At 42.6% G+C, this 23,074-nt stretch overlaps 2 protein-coding genes across 4 annotated transcripts; one reads left to right on the top strand and one right to left on the bottom strand.

Annotated features, from left to right (window-relative positions):
* Window positions 1-559: 559 nt before the first annotated feature.
* Window positions 560-13,285, top strand: fbxo11a (F-box protein 11a). Of its 2 annotated transcripts, none has more exons than XM_070976998.1 (22): window positions 560-1,094; window positions 3,078-3,202; window positions 3,311-3,392; window positions 4,889-5,030; window positions 5,236-5,365; window positions 5,931-6,014; window positions 6,917-7,049; window positions 7,130-7,236; window positions 7,357-7,468; window positions 7,649-7,755; window positions 7,949-8,086; window positions 8,375-8,592; window positions 8,682-8,862; window positions 9,137-9,259; window positions 9,521-9,606; window positions 9,708-9,784; window positions 9,933-10,076; window positions 10,250-10,360; window positions 10,490-10,597; window positions 10,686-10,794; window positions 10,887-10,985; window positions 11,168-13,285. In XM_070976998.1, the coding sequence occupies exons 1-22, from the start codon at window positions 1,001-1,003 to the stop codon at window positions 11,295-11,297; spliced, it is 2,640 nt and encodes an 879-aa protein (XP_070833099.1). In that variant the 5' UTR covers window positions 560-1,000; the 3' UTR covers window positions 11,298-13,285. The 2 variants fall into 2 exon arrangements, with proteins under 2 accessions (XP_070833099.1, XP_070833098.1); XM_070976997.1 differs by having other exon boundaries at window positions 640-1,094; window positions 4,886-5,030.
* msh6 (mutS homolog 6 (E. coli)) lies at window positions 13,243-20,529 on the bottom strand. 2 transcript variants are annotated; one of them, XM_070976994.1, is made up of 10 exons: window positions 20,126-20,529; window positions 19,056-19,261; window positions 18,736-18,914; window positions 16,012-18,583; window positions 15,110-15,390; window positions 14,816-14,933; window positions 14,630-14,719; window positions 14,343-14,497; window positions 13,537-13,736; window positions 13,243-13,422 (listed from the first exon to the last, which is right to left on the bottom strand). In XM_070976994.1, exons 1-10 carry the CDS (start codon window positions 20,386-20,388, stop codon window positions 13,341-13,343), a joined length of 4,146 nt encoding a protein of 1,381 aa, XP_070833095.1. In that variant the 5' UTR covers window positions 20,389-20,529; the 3' UTR covers window positions 13,243-13,340. The 2 variants fall into 2 exon arrangements, with proteins under 2 accessions (XP_070833095.1, XP_070833096.1); XM_070976995.1 differs by having other exon boundaries at window positions 19,056-19,258; window positions 20,126-20,497.
* Between the last annotated feature and the right edge of the window lie 2,545 nt (window positions 20,530-23,074).

Below are 23,074 nucleotides of genomic sequence, written 5' to 3'. Positions count from 1 at the left end.
TGTGGAAGAAGCTCATTTGGCCACACATATCTTGTTCTCTGAGTCACTACAGTATAATTATGTGAGTGAGAGCTTCGCTTCATAACTAAGCTCTCTCTTCATCGCTTCATGCAAAGTCTGTAAAGTAATAATCATGAGACACTATTGATCCCTGTGGAGAAGTGATTTTCTGACAGAGGTCAAGCAGTTTCAGTATGTTTTCCTGCCATCTGCCGGGAACAGCTTTTCTAACCAGTGATGGACCAATCTGTCCTTGCAAAACAGTCCTTCATCACAGTTTATTTGAGAAGATTATGCAGAAAAAAATGACAGATCAAACTTTAACTTTAGCTTCAAGCTGTGCATCCATTAATTACTAAATCTACATTTTGTGAGATGAAGAAAACCCTGTTCAAAATCATTCATCTGTGGCATAACAGACGGCCAATTAAGCATTTTAATGTCACTGACAACCCAAATAAATCGATGCCATTCTGTTAGATTAAAAAGATTAACTTCTTGGACAAGGTGGATGTTCTCTTTCCTCTACAGGTAGGAGATTTACAATGTGCCCTTGAGCAAGACACCTTAGCGCCACCTATAAGGACTGGACTCAGCTGAAAAATGTCAATGGGAGGTAGACTGCTGCTGAGACACACAACAGATCACTCCATGGTGGACGCTTGAATGGCTGAGCTCGAAAAGTGAAAGTAATCAGCAAAGAGCAAACCATCGTGAACGGGGAAGGCGACGTGACGGCGAGAGGTCCTCCCATGTGATGTGACTGAGGCCTGACGGACTGTGCCTGTCTGCTATGGCTCCTCCTGCTTCGGTACAACGGGGCAAGACGTAACACCAGTGCGGGGGAACGGGAATAACACAGAGCGATACGTTTTCCAGGAGCCGCGGCTAAAGATGGCAGATCGTGCAATGCTTAAGAGAAAGACATAGATGATATGCTCCGAGTCGCCTCTTCTGCTGTGAAGGCTTCGACATTTCTTCAAGATTAACAACACCCCAAATGAACTCCGTCAGAGCAAGTAACGTTAGCAGAAGACCCAGGCGAGTCTCGAGGCCGCGCCCGGTGCAGCCGGAGAGAAACCACCAGGAAAGAGGTAATGGTAGCTAAGCTTGCGTTAGCATTAGTGAACGGCTTGTCAAATGGCTAGCTTTGGGCTTGAACTGTGTTAACCCTGTGTTTAGATGGACCCGTGTATTAATTGCGATCATATTTAGTTTTGTATGACTGAAACGCTGATGTTGTGATAACACAGCGGGGAGCTAACAGTAGCGTCCAAACGTCGCTGCGCAGTCAGGAAACTCCCAGGCTTTTGTGTTTGTAACTAGCATTCAGGCCGCGCTTTGTTTTTGCTTGATTTTTGCCCCGAGTCGGCCTGTCTTTTGCTTGTCTGACCTCATGTTGCTGCTGAATTTCGTTTTTTTGTCAGCTAACGCTACATTAGCGGTGAAATTGACAAGTGATATACAGCGGTTTGCTTTAGTCGTGGGTGACAAACGCAGGGAAGGGTACACAAAGTGGTTTTGCCAGTTGTCGTAGCATGCTAACTAACCATAGCATGTACTAGCTGTTATTATTAGCATGTTTGGCTATCAATCTACGTTCTACTGTTTTCCAAAGAAAAAAAAGCCCCAGCCCTCATTGCCTCTGTAACGTTACACCATCAAAGCGTGGATATAATGCGTTTAATTAATGTAACAACATCACTTTTACAATCCGTCACAATGTGTTTTGGGTAGTTTTTACCGTAACGCTGTGTGACATCAGACGGTGCAACCTAAGCGAATGCTGGCTGCAATTGTTCAAAGTAAACATTAGCTAGAGATGCTCTTCAATCATACTTGCCATGGCTGAAAGCCAGTGCCAGTCCACTCAAACTGGAGGACACGATCAGCAACAATAATGGCTGGTTTCTGAATTTGATTCTGCGGTTTTATGGTGGACTACATACATGTTGTGGCGTTGTATCACACAGTATCAATTGGATGACAATCAGGAGCAGAGGGTTAACTCTCACCTTAATGCTTGTTACTCTCAAAAGTGATTGTAAACACAAAACTAATAACTTGGTTATGTGGTCAAAATAATGTAACGGAGAATGAACTGTCATGCTCCAGTAAATAAGTAATTTATAGTGTAGTTGGTAACAGATCAATAACAGCATCTTTGCCCATTTTACGCCATATAGTGTATATTTGCTGTGATGTACACCCATGGCCTTAGATGTGTTTGTATAGCCAAAGTTAGAGCATCTAATCATTATTCCAGTATACATTTGCAGAGAAATCGTTTTAACTGGCCCAGTTAGTTACAGAGACGGTGTTTGTAGTGGTTACTGGTCGAGTAGCTGGGGAGAGTCATCCTTGCAACCAGAGCAACAAGCGGGGAATTTGCATCTCCCATCTGGGGTAGCTATCAACTTATCATGCCATGGTGAAGAGCCTTATAAATAGATGTCTGATTTAGCTCAGGGTTGATGCTGAGGTTGTTTTTTGTGTCTTGATTGAATCCCCTCTTGATAGGATCTGTAATCAATTTGCAGCATACAGAGCAGGTAATGAACAAACCTGTTTTTTTTTGTGTGTGCGTGTGTGTGTGTGTGTGTGTGTGTGTGTGTGTGTGTGTGTGTGTGTGTGTGTGTGTGTGAGACCTGTGTGTTATATGCTGTTTAGTTAATTGCCTCTGCTAATCTGTTTTTACAATGCATTTCTTATTACTGACACGTTTATGTAGGAAAGCTCAAATTCTAATAATATAAGGTAAACAGTAAGTTGAAGGTTTATGGATCTGAAACATACACACACGTTAAACATCCATTATTGCAGATTAAGCCACACGTGAGTCAATGTTTCACAGCATAGAAGATTATAGCACACAGGACAACAAAAACGCAGTAAAACTCACTGTGTATTATTTTGTCATAGTGCATATACATAAGCATATTTGAAATGCTATTAACACGAAGACATCAAAGACACATTTCTCTTGTATTTCCTTCTATTTAATATCACGTTAGCTGGGATTGGTTTAATTAATAGCATCACCATTGATGAGTTTTTTGTATTTCCACCATTTGCAGATGAGGACGTTCCTGCAGATATGGTCGCAGAAGAATCCGGTCCAGGAGCTCAGAATAGTCCCTACCAACTTAGAAGAAAGTCTCTCCCCAAGAGAACAGTGTGTCCGACAAAGACAAACATGGAGGTGCGTTCACCAGGAATCCTTTACAGAGCTTCTTTAAGATCAAGACGTGATTTTAATGAAACACGATAATTATGTTTAAATGTCTCTTTTGGCTTTTTTAATCTACAGGGTGCTTCCACTTCAACCACAGAAAACTTTGGACACCGACCCAAGCGTCCCAGAGTGTCAGGAAAATGTCAAGATTTACCAGGTAATCAGGAAAACATTTTTAAGATGTGACTGGATGTGTATCACCCCAAAGGTGCATTCATCATTGTGGTGGTGTGAGGGTAATTTTGGTAGACTTAATTACTTTTCCTTAAGCACAATGAGTTTAGTGTGTTGACTCATCAAATAGCGAATCAGGTCAAAATGTACAGCCAGTCACTGGTGTTAGCTGGGAGTGGGCAGCGATGCATCACACAAAGTCACGTTGCTGTTTACAATGTCTGTTATGAATACCTTCATTTCTCTGAAAGTTTGACTTTCATTTTCATAATGAAAGGTCTCTGACTCTCAATTATAAAGGAAATGTTAGCGAAACTAGGAGAGTTGTCCATTTTTGAGTGAATTCAACACGACACTTTTGTTCCGCACTGACCCTTCTGCTCAGGCTTATCTTCCACTTAATGTCAAGTTCTGGAATGGCAATCTAGGAAAAGCAGATGTGTAATGTATCAAACTCCTGTCAAGAGTTCAGATCATCTCTTTAAAAACCTCTTTGGTAAAGGCATGAAATAGCACCATGAGTTTTGCAAAGTGGGAATTATATAGAGTCTGTTATTTGTGGTATTTAGAGTCTTTTTCATGCAGTGCAGTTCAAGCCAAGATGACTGAAATAGATGTTTGCCCCGTTAGATGGCATTTGATTCTGGCTTTGTGATGTTGAAGTAAACAGTCACACTGCCTTGTGTTGTACTCATAGTAGCTCCTCATGGTCTGTTTTAAATTGCAAATTACTTCTAAATAGCAAGTATTACCTTTTTTCAGAATTTGTCTTTGCTTAATTTAAAGTTAAAATGCAAAAATCCATGATTTGTATAGTCAGTTTACCTAATTATACTGCATCCTTTACAGTGTAACCACTCCAAATTTGTACATCGTGAAGATGAAACTTTTTTTCATTCAGCTCTAACATCGGGCAGTTGGGATGCAATTAGATCTTCTGGTCTAGGAGCCAAATACTAGTTTTGGGGGGTCCGTGTTTAGAGCTCAGTTAGAGCCACACTAGTATAGACCTCCATCCAATCTCAACAACTTGCACACATTTGTGAGGAAGTCGTGTATTTATCCATGAATTGAAATCACCAGGTTACCCATGAAAGAGAAATTGTAAATAATGCAGTTACAGTAATGCATCTTAACTAATTAGAAAAGTTAAATAATACACATCTAACTTTGCAAATATGCAGGTGTAAGAAAATGTAATTAGTTTTAGTTGGTGGGGCTGTTAAAGCAGTGCTCACTCAGGTAAATGGAAGAACTTGTGTTAATTAAACTGTGACTGAAAGTGTTGACTTTCAGCTTTGACTTTTCAAAGGAGCCTTCTTGATGTCTGCAGCACTGTGTCGCTATCATGACTCAGAAGACCATTTTGGTTCCTAGTGTGATCTTGCCAGAAATATGCTGCAGGTGTCTCATCCCACCCCAAACCCTGTCCTTTCAAAATATTTGACTCTAACTCCACAATCCTCCTCCTCCCAGCAGCTCCAGCAGAGCAGTATTTGCAGGAGAAGCTTCCAGACGAGGTGGTGCTAAAGATCTTCTCGTACCTGTTGGAGCAGGACTTGTGTCGTGCAGCATGTGTGTGCAAGCGCTTCAGCGAGCTGGCCAATGACCCCATCCTCTGGTGAGACGTCTCATCTTGACCAATGCCCTGTGACCTTTGCTGTGCCTCTTTTTTGTGTGTTCACTAAATGTTTCGATGCAGTTTGGATTTTGTGTCTTATTTTAATGGAATTATTATGATCGTGCCTGTTAATGAATTGATGGGGCTGTGCATCTGATTTGAAATAGAGGGTGGTATTTATCACTGTGGTGCTTTTACATTTCAGGAAGAGGCTGTACATGGAAGTTTTTGAGTACACGCGACCCATGATGCACCCTGAGGCAGGGAAGTTCTATCAGATAAACCCAGAGGAGTACGAGCAGCCAAACCCGTGGAAGGAAAGTTTCCAGCAGCTGGTATGGAGCCTCTTTACTTACTTGGTGGCTTTTATTTTTGATATGTGATGTAACATTGACTTTACACTAGAAGAACCAAATGCAGTCTCCAGAAAACAGAGAAAAGTGCTTTGAAACTGACTGATGTGAATAAATAAAGTGAATGTGGGCTGGAACCATTAAGCTTAAGTTGCCACCACATACAGCTAATTATGACACAGTATTTGCTCCTCTTTAAAAGTTGCTGTTGATGAGGCATGAAGTGGAGCCTCTCTGCTTTACGTTAATATTTGTGTTGCCAAAAGTTGCATCTGTGCGTCTTGAAATCCTCATGTGTATAGACAGCTAATGTCACGTGAAAGGGCAACACCACAGGCCATAATGGTGACATTCAGTATGCAGGGTGTGGAAGAGAACTATGTATTTAAATTATATTCCTCTGTGATGTACTGACCTTTAGGGTTGTTTTCCATCACTGTTTTTCCCCCTCAATCTTGTTAAAGCGCCTTTGTTGGGTCACATTTTCATTATGAATTTTTCCGTCGTTAAATGTGTGAATAATTGTGTGAATGCTTTTTCTTTGTAGTATAAAGGAGCACATGTTAAGCCGGGCTTCGCAGAACACTTCTACAGTAATCCTGCCAGATACAAAGGGAGAGATAACATGTTTGTAAGTGAACTGTTTCCAACATTTTTTTTTTATTATTTGCATTTTTGAGAATTATTTAACATATATGGAAATCAAAAAGGTAAGATAACAAAAAAACAACAACAACTACATAACCAAAGGTTGTAACTATATCAAGAGATAAGTGACAATTGAAAAGAGGAAAAAGAGAAAACAAAGAAACAAACTAACATTGCAATATAAACACATTATTTCATAGGATATAATTAAATAAACCCTTAAATATAGATTTAAGTTAAAGGATACTTTATATAACAACAAAGTATTTCACATTTCACACACAGATTTCTATAGACATGATACCAACCTAGCTAGTCGTACATGCTCACACACGAGTGTGTGTGCACCCAAACCTAGTTACACACACATTCATGTGACTTCCATGCTATCAATCACATTATACCAGTTGTCATCTAAACAAACATCGTTGGGAACATCATCTGTTGTATATCTCAACCATTTTTCCCATCTTTCTTCAAAAATACTCAGTTGATTTCTAACTCTCATGGTAATTTTTTCCATTTCGTATATTTCCTCCACCAGATCCTTCCATTTATCATTGGTTAAGTTATCTTTTAACCATTTCCTTGTAATCTGTTTAATTATTGCTACCCTAATTATTAATAACAAGTGAGAATCTTTCTTGTCGATCATTTCTGGTGTTTTCCCAAGTAACAGAACTAGTGGGTTTTTATTTAAAGAAATGCCAAAGATATTGGACAATTCTCCAATATATTTTTCCCAGAAGCCACTTATCACTTTACAAGACCAAAATATGTGAGTGTGGTTTGCTGTCTGCTCGCCACATTTTCCAACATTTTTATTGGTTTTTCCCCCCATGTGAATACTCCAGTCACCCACCTGACTTGTGATGTTTTCTCCAGTACTATGACACCATTGAGGATGCTCTCGGAGGGGGTCAGGAGCCTCACTTTGATGGCCTCATATTCGTCCACTCTGGTATTTACACAGATGAATGGATCTACATCGAGTCGCCTATCACAATGATCGGAGCTGGTATGTGTGTCTGAAGTTTACAAGTTCATTGTGCATTTTTTTTAAAGTCTTACCTCTAATTGAAGCTGATTATCTTGTAGCTCCTGGAAAAGTAGCGGAGAAAGTCATCATTGAGAATACCAGAGACTCTACATTTGTATTCATGGAGGGCTCAGAAGACGCTTATGTTGGATACATGACCATTAGGGTAAGATGACATGTGTGGTGCATCCATCTTTTTTTAAATGACATAAATGTTTCATATGCACACTTGGCCGGTAATGGTGAAGGCAGGCCTTGTTGGTAATGCCTTTTGTCTCTGCTGCAGTTCAATCCTGATGATAAATCCGCCCAGCACCACAATGCACACCACTGCTTGGAGATTACAGTCAACTGCAGCCCCATCATCGACCACTGCATCATACGTAGCACATGCACAGGTATTTCTGCTGCGCTGTTGTTTTACTGCCGTGTTTCCCAACCTTCAAAGGGGTCACAAGATAAATCTGAGGGTTTGCATGATTAACGAGATAGTCGTGGCAGTCGAGCAGAGATTGTTTTCGTTATATATTTAGTCATGGATGTTGGTGTGCTATAAATCTCTGTGGTGTTTGTTTCAGTGGGCTCAGCTGTCTGTGTCAGCGGTCAGGGTGCTTGTCCTACAATCAAGCACTGCAATATTAGTGACTGTGAAAATGTTGGTCTTTACATTACGGACCATGCACAGGTAATACACCCCGCTCACACATTGTTTAAGAATTACATTAGCATTTGAAGCTATATGTCAGCATCTGTATTATATTAGAGTGGGTTTCTTGACGCCTGTGTAGCTACTTAAACAGCAGGAGCAGCATTTTTCTCAACACTCATACGCTCCTTTACAAAAAGCTTAAGCTCATTCAACACTGTTAATCGTTCAGGGAATATACGAAGACAACGAGATCTCAAACAACGCCCTGGCTGGGATCTGGGTGAAAAACCACGGCAACCCAATCATCAGACGGAATCACATCCACCATGGCAGAGACGTCGGCGTTTTCACATTTGACCACGGCATGGTAGACTACAACTTCCTGCTGTTGACTGTTCACCGATAGCTGCACTCATTTTTCTTTAATGTTATGACAAGAAGTGATTATGCCTCACTGTAATTAGCAGTGCTGCGGTGTCACTGCAGTATCACTGTTGTATAATGCCTTCATGTGTATATGTGAGTGTAAGAACCCTTATTTTAGTATAATTGTACAGTGTGTACTGTAATTGTGTACACAAGCTTAGTCGCTGCTCATGGACTGGAGCATTATGAAGGCCTTGCAGTAATTTTGGATGCCTCTGTCCATTCCCAGGGTTACTTTGAGAGCTGTAACATCCACAGGAACCGTATAGCCGGCTTCGAAGTGAAGGCATACGCCAACCCAACGGTGGTACGTTGTGAGATCCATCACGGCCAGACGGGGGGCATCTACGTGCACGAAAAGGGCCGCGGCCAGTTCATCGAAAACAAGATCTATGCAAATAACTTTGCTGGGGTTTGGATAACCTCGAACAGTGACCCCACAATAAGGTCAGTGTGGCCTGGCAATAGAAAGTATGTAAATGCAACAAAATGCAGTTTTAGCATGTCCTTAAATTTGTTGTTTTGTCAAAATACAGGGGCAATGCCATTTTTAACGGCAATCAAGGTGGCGTGTATATTTTTGGTGATGGCCGAGGCCTCATCGAAGGGAACGACATCTACGGTAACGCTCTGGCTGGAATCCAGATCAGGACGAACAGCTGCCCTATCGTCAGGCACAACAAGATCCACGATGGCCAGCATGGCGGCATCTATGTGGTGAGTATTTTCAAACCGTACGCAGCCAAACTACTCATTCCCAACCAGGGGAACCCCCACTCGCGGTCAGCAAAGGCCTTTTTGATTGTAAGGGGTGGAAGAAAACTTCAAAATCTATATAGGCAGTAGGTTTGTGTCTCAGCATTTCATTCATGTATATGAAAAAACATTCTTCCTAACAAAAGTTTTCATTTGGGATCATTTTCACTTCCTGACCTTCTTTGCCATAATCTGGAAACATAGCGGTGATGTATGATGGTTCTGTATCACGCAGCATGAAAAAGGACAAGGCGTCATCGAGGAGAACGAGGTGTACAGCAACACGCTGGCAGGAGTGTGGGTGACAACAGGCAGTACGCCAGTGCTGAGGAGGAACAGGATACACAGTGGGAAGCAGGTAAGATCACAGGCTGCTTATGAGTTTAACGATGATAAGAAATACATGGGAAGTGACTTGACACACTTGACACTTATCTGACGTGATGTAGTTACACCCGCACATTTATCTCATGGATAAGACCACAAATTGCAATGTCAGACTGCCTCAGTATACTCTAATTTAGAAACATCTGTTGTGATCATATAGAAACTAATTCTAAATGCATTTCAACACCAGGAATCAGCATGAGCTCATGTATGTTCACCGTTGTTTAAACAGGTTGGGGTCTACTTCTACGACAATGGCCATGGCGTGCTGGAAGACAATGACATCTACAATCACATGTACTCCGGAGTTCAAATTAGGTCTGTGGAAAAATTCAATGTGGAAATGTTCACCTGAATGCCTTAATGACAATCGCACAGATTTGCCTCATGGTTATGTGTCGCCTTATTTTTTCCCCCAGGACTGGCAGCAATCCCAAGATCCGGCGGAACAAGATCTGGGGAGGCCAGAATGGAGGCATTTTGGTTTACAACTCAGGTAAGAATGTCTTTTCTGAGAGTCCAGCAGGGAAATCAGTCTACTGGTTAACACCTTACAGAGAGCCAGTGTCCTCCGTCGTCATCGCTAATATGCTGTTTGACCAGTGCGCTGCCCTGATAATGAAACATAAATCGATGTTTTTCAGGCTTAGGCTTCATCGAGGACAATGAGATCTTTGACAATGCTATGGCAGGAGTGTGGATCAAGACAGACAGCAACCCCACCCTGCGGAGGAATAAGATCCATGACGGGAGGGACGGTGGGATCTGTATATTCAACGGAGGAAGAGGTAACTAACTTGTTTATTGTATGAACATGGGGGGCGTACTTACCAGCCTCGGACGGTTTAAGAGGCTGACATAATCCTGACAAATTAGGCACTCTGCATCTCTAAGGCTTTTGTACCATTTCATTTTCCTGACAGCGTTTTGTGGGATTGACTGTCTTCTTTTCTGTCTTGAGGTTTGTTAGAGGAAAACGACATCTTCAGAAATGCTCAAGCAGGAGTCCTCATCAGCACCAACAGCCACCCCGTACTGCGGAAAAACAGGATATTTGATGGCTTTGCTGCAGGTAGGTCACACCAGGCTGCATTTAAACATCCTCACAAATATAGAAACAACCTGTCCTTAACGAGGCACAGTCTTCCTTGCTAATGGGAGCTATGGACCCTGTAATTTGAACCATTTTTTTTCCGACTAGGTATTGAGATCACCAATCATGCCACAGCGACCCTCGAGGGCAATCAGATCTTCAACAATCGCTTTGGGGGATTGTTTCTTGCATCTGGTGTCAATGTTACAATGAAAGGTACTCTCCTGGTCACAGAGACTTAAACCCTGACTTATAATAAAATGTAAGTGACCTGCAGTTAACCAACTTCTGCTCTCTCCTCCAGATAATAAAATCATGAACAATCAAGATGCCATTGAAAAGGCTGTGAGCAGAGGTCAGTGCCTGTACAAGATTTCAAGTTACACCAGCTACCCAATGCACGATTTTTACAGGTAATTTGTGTTTATATTCACAACGAAGGTGGAAAGAATATCCTCAGCTGTGCACCTGCTTGGTGATGTGTTAACAATTTGGGTTCCCACAGGTGTCACACCTGTAACACAACAGACCGCAACGCCATCTGTGTGAACTGCATCAAGAAGTGTCACCAAGGACATGATGTGGAGTTCATCAGACACGATAGGTGAGTCTCAGTCTGTGTTCAGACGGTCAGCCCAAAGCTGTTTGGTATATTGGTGGGAAGCTGCTGCACATGATGTGCGATGGATCTCCAGGTCTCATGCTTCCACGGTTACTGATGCCTTTTATATGAAATATACTATGAATTTGGAGTTTCACCAGATTTTTTTTCCTCCTCTCCTGCAGATTCTTCTGTGACTGTGGTGCAGGGACGCTGTCAAACCCTTGCACATTAGCTGGAGAGCCGACTCACGACACAGACACACTGTATGACTCGGCCCCTCCTATAGAGTCCAATACACTGCAGCACAACTGAGCTCGAGACCCGAGGTCCTTTTGTGCTCCAGCAGTAACGGACATAAGACACTTTAAGTGCAGTGGAGAAGGAAGTCCAAACTAAAATACAGATTCACTTTGACAGAGCGTAGTGACTTAAAAAAAAGGACATGAATATGCTAAAAGGAGACATTTAAAAAAAAAAAAGTGATTATGGATGCCTCGCTTTTTCTTTTTCTTCAATTATTTGACAAAAAAGACGACATCAGTGGGACGGAGCACAAGAGCAGCTGACTCAGGGTGTGTGGGTGTGTTGGTTTGGTCAAGTAAGTGAAATCGGGGAGAGCTGGACAGAAAGCCACCGAGGCTCGTCTGCTTTTAAGAAGATACCGCAGTTATGTACAGGCCCATCATGGACAGACGCTCAGTCAGAAGAGGCACAACTTTTCTCATGAGGAGGCAAAGGCCCCAAATTCAACGATGCTTCCATCACTGGGCAACCGACATGCTCGTATGATATGTACGGGAAAAATGACCCTAGCACTTCAGCTTTTTTTTTTTTCCCTCAAGACAACTGTTGAGATTTGATTTTAATGCTTTTTGTGTAGTTTTGTATTTTCATGCAAAAATCTTACTGTACTTGAATGTCTTTATTTTATTAAATGTGTTACATTTTTTGGTTATTATACCCTAGAATTGCTGTAATTATACATGTCGCAGTATCTAACTTCTTTCTGTGAAAGAGATCAGAGAAAAGAGAGGAAAACACTAAACATTTTCTCCAGCAATGTTGACTTACTCACATTTGCAATACAGAAAAATGGATGCCGAAATGTGCTTTCATAAGACTTGCATCACTTTTTCTGCTTGGATTACAATGTTAAATGTTTATCTTTGTGAAAGAGGTGAATCGTTGTGATATTTCTGTCAGTTTTACGTAATCTGTGCATATTTTCTGTTCATATTGGCCTGTCACACAATACCCAGTTTACAGGAGACACTGCAAAGACAGATGTCGGGCAAAATCAAGCTTTTTTTAGGCAAGGCTGCAGTTGTATAACAATTCAGGGGAGTAGTTTGTTGATATTTTCATTTAGACTTAACAAGAAATTACGACGCTGATTCAAAATAAGTTTGGCCGCTGTGTAAAACGAAACAAAATGTGATCATCAGCTTATTCTTTTTGACAGATAGTCAATTTAAAGCAGTTCAAAGACAATATATTTAATGTTGGACTCATCAGCTTCATTGATTTTTGTAAATATCTGCTTATTCTGAATTTGATGCAGCAACATGTTTCAAACAAGTTGGGACAGGAGCCACTAAAGACTGGGAAAGATGTGGAATGCTCCAAAAACACCTGGAGCATTCCACAGGTAACGTCTGTAACCTCAGCTCATTTGCAAATGAGCACATTGTGTTTTTAGTGATGCTTTACACAGCGTCTAAACTTTTTTGGAATTTGGGTTGTACCTTCTGTGGTACGCTGACAACCTGCCATAGATTTGTCAGTCAAGGATCATCTTTTCACCTCTTCACCTGTATTAGAGTCTATGTGCTTGCCTTCTCTTCAATGATGGCCACAAATGCTGCTTCTTGGACTGTTAAATATATCTTTTCTTTTGAGAGAACAGGCTTCATTTCTCACTTTGATTGGGTCCAAGAAAAAAAAAGACAAGTCTTGTGAAAGCACAGCTAATTTTGATGTGTTTTCCCCTTGTTTGCCAATGTTGCTGGAGAATTTAAAAGGCTTTTACTCTACAAGCTGAGACAAGTATCTATATACAGCGCTATATGGTTTAATTGCCCTCCCCCTCCCCCTCCCCCCCTTCCTTCCTCCCCATTCATGTGTACTGGTGATTGTGGGTTCTCATACAGACTGAAATGTATGCATGTATCATAACATCTAGACTTAATATATTGTGAAGTATTCAATAACCGTTATGTAGGCGCTAGCGTGAATTAAAAGGGTTTAATTTCCTAGATGAAACATTGTCATTTTTTAAAAATAAACTTTATTAGATCATTACAGTAGTGTTTTTTCAAGTGCTGAAAACCAACCAAAACAAAGCATGTCTGCAAACTAAAGCGTGTTGAGCATCTGAACAAGTGAAGCAAAGTGTGTGCTGTCCAGTGTGGCATCTTCAGCAAACTGGCAGAGCTTCCTGGAAGAGGAGAGAAAAGAGGAAAAGAATCAGTACTGAGTTCTGACATTGACCAGTACCAAGTGTCACCAGGTGTTGTCATTACAGAATATTTACCCAGATACTAATACATACTTGAAGACTCTGAGGCTGATGGTGCTCTTCTCAAACTCCCTGGCCTTCCTGTGTCCTGATTGGATGACCTCCTCTGGCAGGCTGGCGAGTCGGGCGGCGTTGAAGCCGTAACTCTTTGGACAGGCACCGGTGATGAACTTGTAGAGGAATGTGATGGTCTCTTGGCTTGGATCCTCGCATTCATTCTCCACCATGCAAGCCTGAAAGGGACAAAACAGGGACATTATGCGTAACACTGCATGTGATTCAGAACACACAAATACAGCCAGATGAGAGGCAGTTTACTGTACTGCACACTGTGAGAGAGCTACAGGGTGACAGGCGGGGCTAGAGGAGCACTCACAATGATGGCACCAGGAACGCAGCTGTGTGTGGATGTGCCCACAAAACCACTGAATTCTCTGAAGCTAAAATCTCTAAAAGTTATTGTCCTTGCTACATGTTCTTGTACAGTAGTTTTAATGCAACATCAGCACATTCTTTCAGCACTTTGGCCATAGGTGCAGATTTGTTGCTTTGTACTACAGAGAAAAATGAAGTCAAAGCTGAAAAGTACAGTTTCAGTTTTGATGGCGCGATACTTTGCCTGTTAAATACAAGACCACACAAAGATTTGAATAGCAACGAGGGGTAAAGAAAATAGGGCAAAACAGACAGGATGCAACAATATTCTAATACAATTTCGACGATATTTTCTGAGATTGCACTTCCAGCCACAGCTTTTCACATTTTAACAGTCTGTAACTGTCTGCTACCCTTTGGCTGTGCAGCACAGTATTTAGCATGTTCTGCATTGCTGTACTCACCATGTGGCCCAACCGCACAGCATGGTTGTTGGCGTAGTCCTCCACGAGGGAGTGGTAATGTGTAGAGAAGAGTGTGCGACAGCAGATCTTCTCAGCGAGCTCCTTCACAACAGCACTGGCAATCGCTGTGCCATCATATGTGGCTGTGCCCCTTCCTGCAAACAGTTCACAGCTGAACGGTTACACCCCGAAAACAAACCACCACGAGAACAAAACACTTGCTGGGGAGACTCTCTCTGCTGTTCACTGGCACTATGAATTCGCTTTAATCAGCAACAAAGACTTACCCAATTCATCTAGGAGCACGACAGAGTGTTTAGTGGCATGGTGCAAGATGCTGGCAGTCTCACTTAGCTCCACAAAGAAGGTACTCTCTCCTAAAGGAGACATGTTGGATAATACAAGCTCAGCCAGTGAAGTGGAAGTTTAAGATATTGCAGCATGTGTTACACTACAGGAGCTCATGACGTTACCGGCCATAATACGATCCGAGGCTCCCAGCCGAGTGAAGACCCTGTCAACTGGTGTGAAGCGCAGGCTCTCAGCAGGAACGTAGCAACCCAGCTGGGCTAGGACGATCACGAGTCCGCACTGTTCAAAAAGAGCAGCAGTGTCTCAATGTGAGACTTCGGGGAGACCTGTACTATCCATGTGGATGTGAAAATCCAAAATCTTTCCAGTCTGTCACTTACTCCTGTTAGGTTTTATACACACAGAGAAAACAAAGCAATATGCTTTGGATCAATATACATCTATGAATGACCCACCTGTCTCATGAGAGTTGACTTCCCGCCCATGTTTGGCCCTGTGACGAGGACACAAGAGGCATCACCTTTCCCCTCATCGTCGCTGCTACCAGGGCAGCCAATGTAGATGTCATTAGGGATGAAGTCGTCACCAAAAAAGGTCTTGGTGACACAAGGGTGGCGCGATCCAGTGAGGTCAAGGAAGGGTGCTACCTGGTCATCACCCTCAGGAAGCACCACCTCCGGCCTGGCCATCGGTCCGTCTCCGCCCTGACTGTAGCGTGACAAAGCCAGCAGCACATCTGAAAACAAATGACAATACATGAATAATTAAAGTTAAGAGGAATTAAGACCTAAACCGATTTACTTCTTGCTTTCTCTGTATTTTATGGGATGATTTTGCATCCCAGCTCTCTTAAACTCAAACAAGAAAACCTGAGGCTGAGGGATGGCCCAGAGGTAGAAAAACACATTATAAACACATTATGTTACAGCCCAGAGATGAGTAATAAACTACGCAATTATCTCTCCCTCTGTCAGGGGCAAACACCAGTGCACGATTTCCATAAGAGAGAAAAACAAACTAATTACTGTCATCTTAGCCAAGTTTTAAATTGAATAGTTACTCAATGACAGCCAGACTTATAACAAGCACTCAGACGGGTGCAACAACATCATCTAATGCACATTATGGAGGCATATCGGTAACACCTGCAGGAAGTGTATTCAGAGCAGACACCTGCAATGCAAACTAATTTCCACAAGCTTAAGTCTCTTCCTCAGAAACATAAAAAGAAATTACACTGTGAGGACCAGATGAACAACACTTGGGCAGTAATTGAAACGTATCACTTGACAGATTTGATTGATTCGTGCTGTGAAAAAATGATGCTGATTAAGACGAATAAAAAGCGTGTAATTACCCAGCACTGCCATGCACTCCACACCCGTCTTCCAGTCTGCGTAGTTCTTGTCAAAGTTGTAGAAGAGTTTCCTCATACAGTCTTTCAGGGCAGCATCTCTCTTCTCCTCAAACCCTTGCAGCTCTGAGAACAGCCGTTCGCTCTCCTTTGTCACGTAACGCTTCCAGCCTTTCTTTGTAGACTTCACCTCATACTCCTCAGGAATATTCCTCTCTGAGACACTGTCAGGCACCTCCATCTGGTAGCGGTTTCGCCCAGTTCCCCAGTAGGCCATGCTTTTACAGCCAAGTCTCTTCTTCTGTCTGTCCAGGTAATCCTGCAGCTCTCGTTCACAGTTCTTGATTCCACTTAGAGCCTGGTCGTACTCTGGGTCAAAGCCAGCTTTAGGGGATATGACACCAGTGGTGCGGGCCTTCTGGTGGTCGAAGGCTGTCTCCCAGCGCTTGAGTTCGGCAGAGAGGTCGGGGAAGAGGCCGTCCTTTTCATTTTTCAGACTGACAACTTGACGGAGCAATGTGGATCGGAATTCATGTGAAACTGGAGCGAGGGCAGAAATGATCTCCTGCATAGTTTTGAAGCCTTCCAGTGCTGAGAGGAAGTCCGCTATCTTGCGCTTGCTGTAGGTGACCTCCTCATAGAGAACAGCTCTGCTGTCGGGGTGATCCTGGCCCTTCAGAGGAGTGCCAATGCTGTGGATTTTACTCAGAAGACGCTCCAAATCTGGGAGCTTCTTCAGCAGGTCTGACACCTCAGTAGCCTGGGCTTGAGCTCCCATCAGATCTTCTACTGCATCCAGTCGGTCCTTGATGGATGTGGGGTTACACAGAGGAGCACAGAGCCACTGCTTCAGCAGCCTCTTGCCAAACGGGGAGGAGCAGGTGTCCAAACGCTCCAGCAGCGTGCCCTCTGTTCCTCCTGACCCATTCTGAAAGATTTCCAAGTTTGCCAGAGTCACTCCATCAAGGACCATCCGCTGACGAGTCTGGGCAAAGAAACTGGCAGGTCCAGCAGCTTTCTCCATCTCGACATCAACAGGGACATATTCTTCGAAGTTGGCCATGGAGAGCAGCTCTTGGTCTACTAGACATTTCTTCAGGTAGAAAATGCATCCACCCAGTGCTGACAGTGCCAGCTCATAGCCCTCTTTAGGAGTAAGGCACAGTGAATCACTCTCAGAGGTCATCTTTTTTAGAAGAGCAGGAAGAAAATTGTTCCCTGTCCCCTGATCCTTACCAGCAGTCTCTCTGAAATAATCTTCTTCTGAAAGAGTTTTAAGAGTCTTTTGAGCATCCCAGAACTGGGTGCCGGCATTAAGTCCTTCCTGCAGAGCAGAGGACAGAGAGGACTTGAGTATTTTACGTGTTTCAACAGATAGGTTCCCCTTTTCAAAGAGCACTTCAGCTGGAGCAAAGTGTGCTATCAGGGTGCGCAGACGAGAGCAGTGACGATCGTCTGGGAACTGACCTACATGGAAATAACCCACAGAGGTATCTACGAAGGAGACACCGTATGTGCGGCAACAACCAGAGCTTTCGTCTTCAGCCTTTTCCTTTACACTGAGCAGGAACTTGCTTTGACTCTCAGAGGGAGCACCGTCCAACACGCTGTAGGTCTGGGTACCACGTGTAATAATCCGACACACCTCTCTTCTCACCACGCGGTCAAACTTGGTGGGCTTCACCATGGTCTTGCAGCGTGCTTCCATCATCTCTGGGGTCTCAGTCTGCTCCACACGAGCCACCTTGTATCCTTTCTGGACCAGTACATCTGAGAAACGTCCAAAGCCGATCTCTGGAAAACCTGAGTGTGCCCAGGTCCCCTTCATGAAAGTTAGTCCCATCTCATTGACCCCGATCACAGCATCCATGTGGTAGAGCTCATAAAACTTCCCCACCTTGTAAAAAATGACTGTATCAAACATCTTAGATTTGAGTTGCCACCACCGACGCATGCCAGGAGTGTTTCTGTTCAGAAAGTCTTCTGGCACATACAGGGTAGTGGGATCGTAGTCATCCTCTGACTGACGCCGCCTTCCGCTGTCCTTCCTCCTGCCATCCTGCAACCACTCCAGTTTCTCATGGTCCCAAACTGTGGCGCCTCCACCTGTGCCTGATCCGCTTGTCTGGCTCTCAAAGTTGTCAGGGGCAGAGAAGGCTGATAAACGAGACTTTGTGTTGGCTGCAACAGCTGCCGGAGCTTGTTTTGGAGCCTTGGACAGGGTAGTCGGTGTCTTGGCTTTTGTAGAAGCAGACTTTTCTGCAGGCCGTTTGCGCTTCACAGGCTTGACGGGGCTTTCTGCTTCTGACTCATGTGTGCTCCCCTCTTCCTCCTCTTCACTGCTCACTGTCCCTTCTTCTTCCTCATCCTCACTGCTGGATGCAGCTTGTTCTGGTTTGAATTCCTCATCTGACCCATCACTGTCTGAGGCCACAATTATGCGACGGCGCTTGGCCGTATTTCCCTTTTCTGTTGAAGCACGGGATGATCTTCGACCAACCTTGGGAGACTTTACTTCTTTTTTTTGCTCATCCTCATCAGTGAGCTCTTCATCAGTCAATGTTGATTTGTCAACCTTAAAAAACACAAAGGAGGACTGGTAAAAATCCTGTATTCATGCCCTGAAACACACCATGCTTTACTACTACTACTCCTGATGAAAAGCAGGCATTAGAATAACACTGTTACTTAAACTGTAAAATGCCAACTTTATAATCACAATGTCACCTCCATTTCTTCATCATCATCATCCTCTTCCTCATCAGAGGGATCCATACAAAGAGGCATCTTTAATCTTTTTTCAGGGCTGTCAGACATGACTCTATCAGCGAGCTCCATTGCATGACGGATTACAGGTTTGCCACTGAAGAACACACCTCCCGTTTTAGCATCGCTGCTGTCAGAGCCTACAAAACAGTACAAAGGAGACAAATCATGATTCAGCCGTAGCAAATACGGTTATACATCTTATTGGAAGGACTAAGCAAATTACAGCCACAGCTTTAAGATTATTCTTCTCATTAATGCTGGGAGTAATTGTGGCCAACCTTGGTACTCTCGGATGTATTTGGTGCTGACCCATCCTCTAGTCGGGGGCTCATCAAAGAAATGGACATGTATGCGCTGGGCCCGACCGCGGCCCCTCATCTGCTGTCCACTCAGAGGTTGAGGTACCACCATGCATGGCCACCAGGGGTGTCCCTCCAGTTTTGCCCACACGAGGGCGCCAGCATTAAATGTGCATGTGGAGCTGCTGAGGAAGGAAAAACACACTTATTCATCTCACACAATACATTGACCCAAACCATAGGGATCTGTTTTTTCCCTGACTAAGAGCATGATCTCATATGCAGAATTTTAATAGTTCTTATTACATATATAACACACAACACATCTTATCACCTACTGACTAAACTGACTTATGTTTTAAGTTTAAATGAAGTTTTATGTTGGGGAACTTATACAGGTGCACATTTTACTGTAGACATGTTCTTAAATGTTACACATTAATTTCAAGCTGTCATTTATGACAATCTAACTAGAAAAGTAATAACTACAACTGAAAATTATGGGACTATTATTGGGAAACTTGAAAGTGCAAGTTTACCATCAAAAGTTTGACTTTGTGTACAGTAATGCAGGTATTGATATGTATGATGTAGCCACTCCTGCATCATTGCTGTGTTTACTATTATCTTAAAAGTACACACATTATATTATGAACAGGGGAGGGGGATTGGCATGGCGTGACGAGACGCCACTACTACACGTTGTCTACTCTATGCGAAGTGACCGTCAACAGCACATTTTTACATTCAATCTGCGGTCCACGTTGTTACACGAGAGGCATCAGCACTGACTTAATGAAGAGAAAACGTCGTTCAGCGTTTCAAGCATGGTCGAAAGCAACACCCACTTGTCCTCTCAGCTAAGTAAAAACGAAAGAAGTTATAGCGGGGTCGTCACGTGACGACTAACCAAAAAGTTGCTTTTTTTCGATCCACCAAATGCACCTTTTGGGATTTTGCAGACAATCTTCTGCAGACGGGAAAAAAATGCAGTGGAAAACATGTTTCCAGCAATTACACTTCCCCCACGAGTAACACGGCTAACCCACCTTTGATTTGTCGTCGGGGCCTTGTCGCCGAACAGTTTGTTGAAGCCCCCTTTCGCTGGTTTCGAGTTACTTTTCGGTTTAACGTTGCTGGTCTTGGTGGACTGTTGCTGCGGTGCCTGTTTGGCTTGCTCTTTCGGAGAGGAGTTGGACTTCTCCACGGAGGAGGGCAGGTCTGCCTCGGTCGGAGAAGGACTCGGTTTCGGCTTGGACACCGGCGGCGGAGACTTTGAGAAAAACTTGAAAAGAGAGCTTTGCTTCGCCATGTGTGCAAATTTCAAAGCTGTTTTGACTGTACGTTTGAGATAAACCTATCAACAGTGTGCGAGGCCTGTCTGCATCACCTAGCATCTAGCCAGCGTCACCGCGCGAGCGCATCCCGTTCGCGGGAAAGATAGGCATGGAGTGTCGTGGGCGTGGACAAGAGCCTTCTCCAATGGCAAGCGAGTATGCGACAAAACGGAAGTCATGTGGTATAAACATGCCTTTTTTTTAATAAAACCTTTATTGAAATGGTCATTTACAAACACAAATGTCATGGTACAATATTAAACACTCATTTTCCAGACAACAAACAAGCATCACGTGACAAGCACATACAAAACGCTGTCACTGGCCACCAAGAGCGCTCACCTGAAATGCAAGACGCAGTCCATTGACTAACAGGAGGAAGGACTACCAACCCTCTGAACAAACAATTAAAAAAATCTAAAACTTCTTCTTTATCTCTCCATCTGGCTGCTTCCAGCTTAGATGTCAACAAAACTGTCGGAATTGCTGATATGATTCTCAGTGGTGGACAGTGTAGTTTTTGTCTTTGTCCTGATCATCGTGTACAATTCCTTCAGGCAACAACATTTCTGAGATCTGCCAATATGTTTATTTTATTTTATTTTATTTTATTTTATTTTATTTTATTTTATTTTATTTTATTTTTACCATGTCAGAGATGATCCATTAAATCACTGCTTGACTTCCTCAGGCACTGACACTGCAGAAGACGTGATGCCTATGAAGAGATCGTGTTGTAAACTGAGAGTGACACTCAAGATATGGAAAGAAAAGAAAATAAGGAAGAAGAAAAGTGCATTTTATCTGTGTTTTACAGTAAAGTCACTCTCTGTTTTTGAATTGAAATCTTATTTGCTGATAAAGCTCAAGGAGAACTTTCCCCCACTTTCATCTTCACTAGGTGTATTTGAAAGTATGCTTCTGATTGTTTTGAGGAGACAGAGGAAATGTTTTCATCTGCCCTCATGTCTTTTTTGTATTACATTTAGAAACCATCATCTGTTTTTATGCAGATTATACCAAATAATAACTTCACTCTAATCTGTATGTCACCCAGGGAAAAGTAATTTCCCCTGATGTGTGTTTGCAGCCGGCTTGCAGCAAAATGATGTAGGAAATTGGGCTTAGTCTACTTATTAAAAAGTGGTTTCAAACCTCTATAACATTAAATATTCAAGACTAAATAAGCATTAAAAGTTTAATACTCAGCTGATGTGCTTCATCAGGACTGTGTAGGTATGATTTGATCAGATTTGATTCACAGTGGTCGATGTTGGTGTTGCACTTCCATAAAGTGAGAAGACTTGTGAGAGACAGAAAAAGAATGGTCTAATTGAAGCTGCAGTGGTTGAGATCTTTCGTGTCCATTTGTCCCCTAATGGTTCAGCCTCAAAAAATCCAGCCTTCATCTCCCATAATGCCCACTTCAAACCAGTGAGCAGAGCACAAGCAGAACAACATACAGAAAATGTTGCTTTCATGTTGGACACCGTCGCTTGTGGAGAGAAACAGATAGAAAAAATAAACTTTTATTGCCTTTAAGTACATTTCTTAACCATACATTCACACTGTATGCTCATTTGCAGTTTTACTTAAATCACTAGAAACATTATTACCTGCAGTACCATGTGTGGGACGTTTCAGACATGCCTTTTAATAATTTAAAGGAAAGATCTGCATAATTACACATTTTAAAATACCTATAAGTAAACATATTGGTAAATATATTGTACATATTGACTTTTCTTTCATTAAGTTCCTGTTCTTTATCGTGTAAAGAAGTCATAATAAAACACCTCATGTTCATGTTTTCATAGTTATTATTAGTGCTTGGATGGACTGAAGGAAATGACCCTGCACAAATGCTCTGCAGTGCTGAGGTGAGTTGCAGAGTCTGGTGATAATAATCTGCAGGTTTAAATCTATGATGGACCCCTTTCCTATACACAGTCATTTGATCCATTGTTAATATAATAATATTGATTACAGCAGCTTTATGTATTGGTTTCATATTGTGGACCAGGGAGGACAGTTTAGCATTAGTTATATATGAAGTAATAAAGTTTTGTCAGAGGCCTCTTGAATGTGTGTGATTTGTGAGAGCAATAACATGACAACAGCAGTTGCATTTCCTATACTCGCTTTGTTTCCATTTATTCATTTATTGCTTTACAGATAAAAGACCAGCACAACAGAAACAGATGGGAAGAAAACTGAAAGTGCTGCAAGCAGAAGGCCACTGAATTATCATCATTATTATACAAATATGTGGTTAATTCCACAAGAAAGATTGAAATAAAACATCAGAAATGAGGTAAATGAGGTTTTAAATTTAAAGTGGTCTTGTTGTTATAGTAACAGTAGATGATGTTAGGTTTAAAAGCAGACCCCAAAATTCATAATGTCTTACTCTGCACCTGACCTTTGACAAGAGCAGAGCTGTCTAACTTCTGACGTGCTGAGAAACTGCCAAAAAAAAAGAGACTTCTGCCACATCAAATAACACCTGGAGACAGCAGACAACGACACTGTGTGGAACTGAGACTATGGTAGACAGACTGTTCTGTGACTGTTCATCGAACCCATTTATCTTCACGCACACACATAAACATCTGACAAACAGCGGCCATCTCTTGGTGTAACATGATAATATATACGATT

Source organism: Chaetodon trifascialis, chromosome 13 (assembly GCF_039877785.1).
Source record: "Chaetodon trifascialis isolate fChaTrf1 chromosome 13, fChaTrf1.hap1, whole genome shotgun sequence".
Taxonomy (NCBI): Eukaryota; Metazoa; Chordata; class Actinopteri; order Chaetodontiformes; family Chaetodontidae; genus Chaetodon; species Chaetodon trifascialis.
The sequence above is the reverse complement of the archived record's forward strand: the minus strand, read 5'-3'. Positions and strand labels throughout refer to the sequence as shown.

Excerpts from the sequence above, each read along its gene's own strand:
- msh6 (XM_070976994.1), bottom strand. The coding sequence starts at position 20,388 with ATGGCGAAGCAAAGCTCTCTTTTCAAGTTTTTCTCAAAGTCTCCGCCG. Across the intron at positions 14,720-14,815 it reads CTCGGATCGTATTATGGCCG|GAGAGAGTACCTTCTTTGTG; the intron begins GTAACGTCATGA and ends TGTCTCCTTTAG. Across the intron at positions 14,498-14,629 it reads CGTGCTCCTAGATGAATTGG|GAAGGGGCACAGCCACATAT; the intron begins GTAAGTCTTTGT and ends AACTGTTTGCAG.
- fbxo11a (XM_070976997.1), top strand. The coding sequence starts at position 1,001 with ATGAACTCCGTCAGAGCAAGTAACGTTAGCAGAAGACCCAGGCGAGTC. Across the intron at positions 5,366-5,930 it reads AGGAAAGTTTCCAGCAGCTG|TATAAAGGAGCACATGTTAA; the intron begins GTATGGAGCCTC and ends TTTTCTTTGTAG. Across the intron at positions 10,361-10,489 it reads ATTTGATGGCTTTGCTGCAG|GTATTGAGATCACCAATCAT; the intron begins GTAGGTCACACC and ends TTTTCCGACTAG.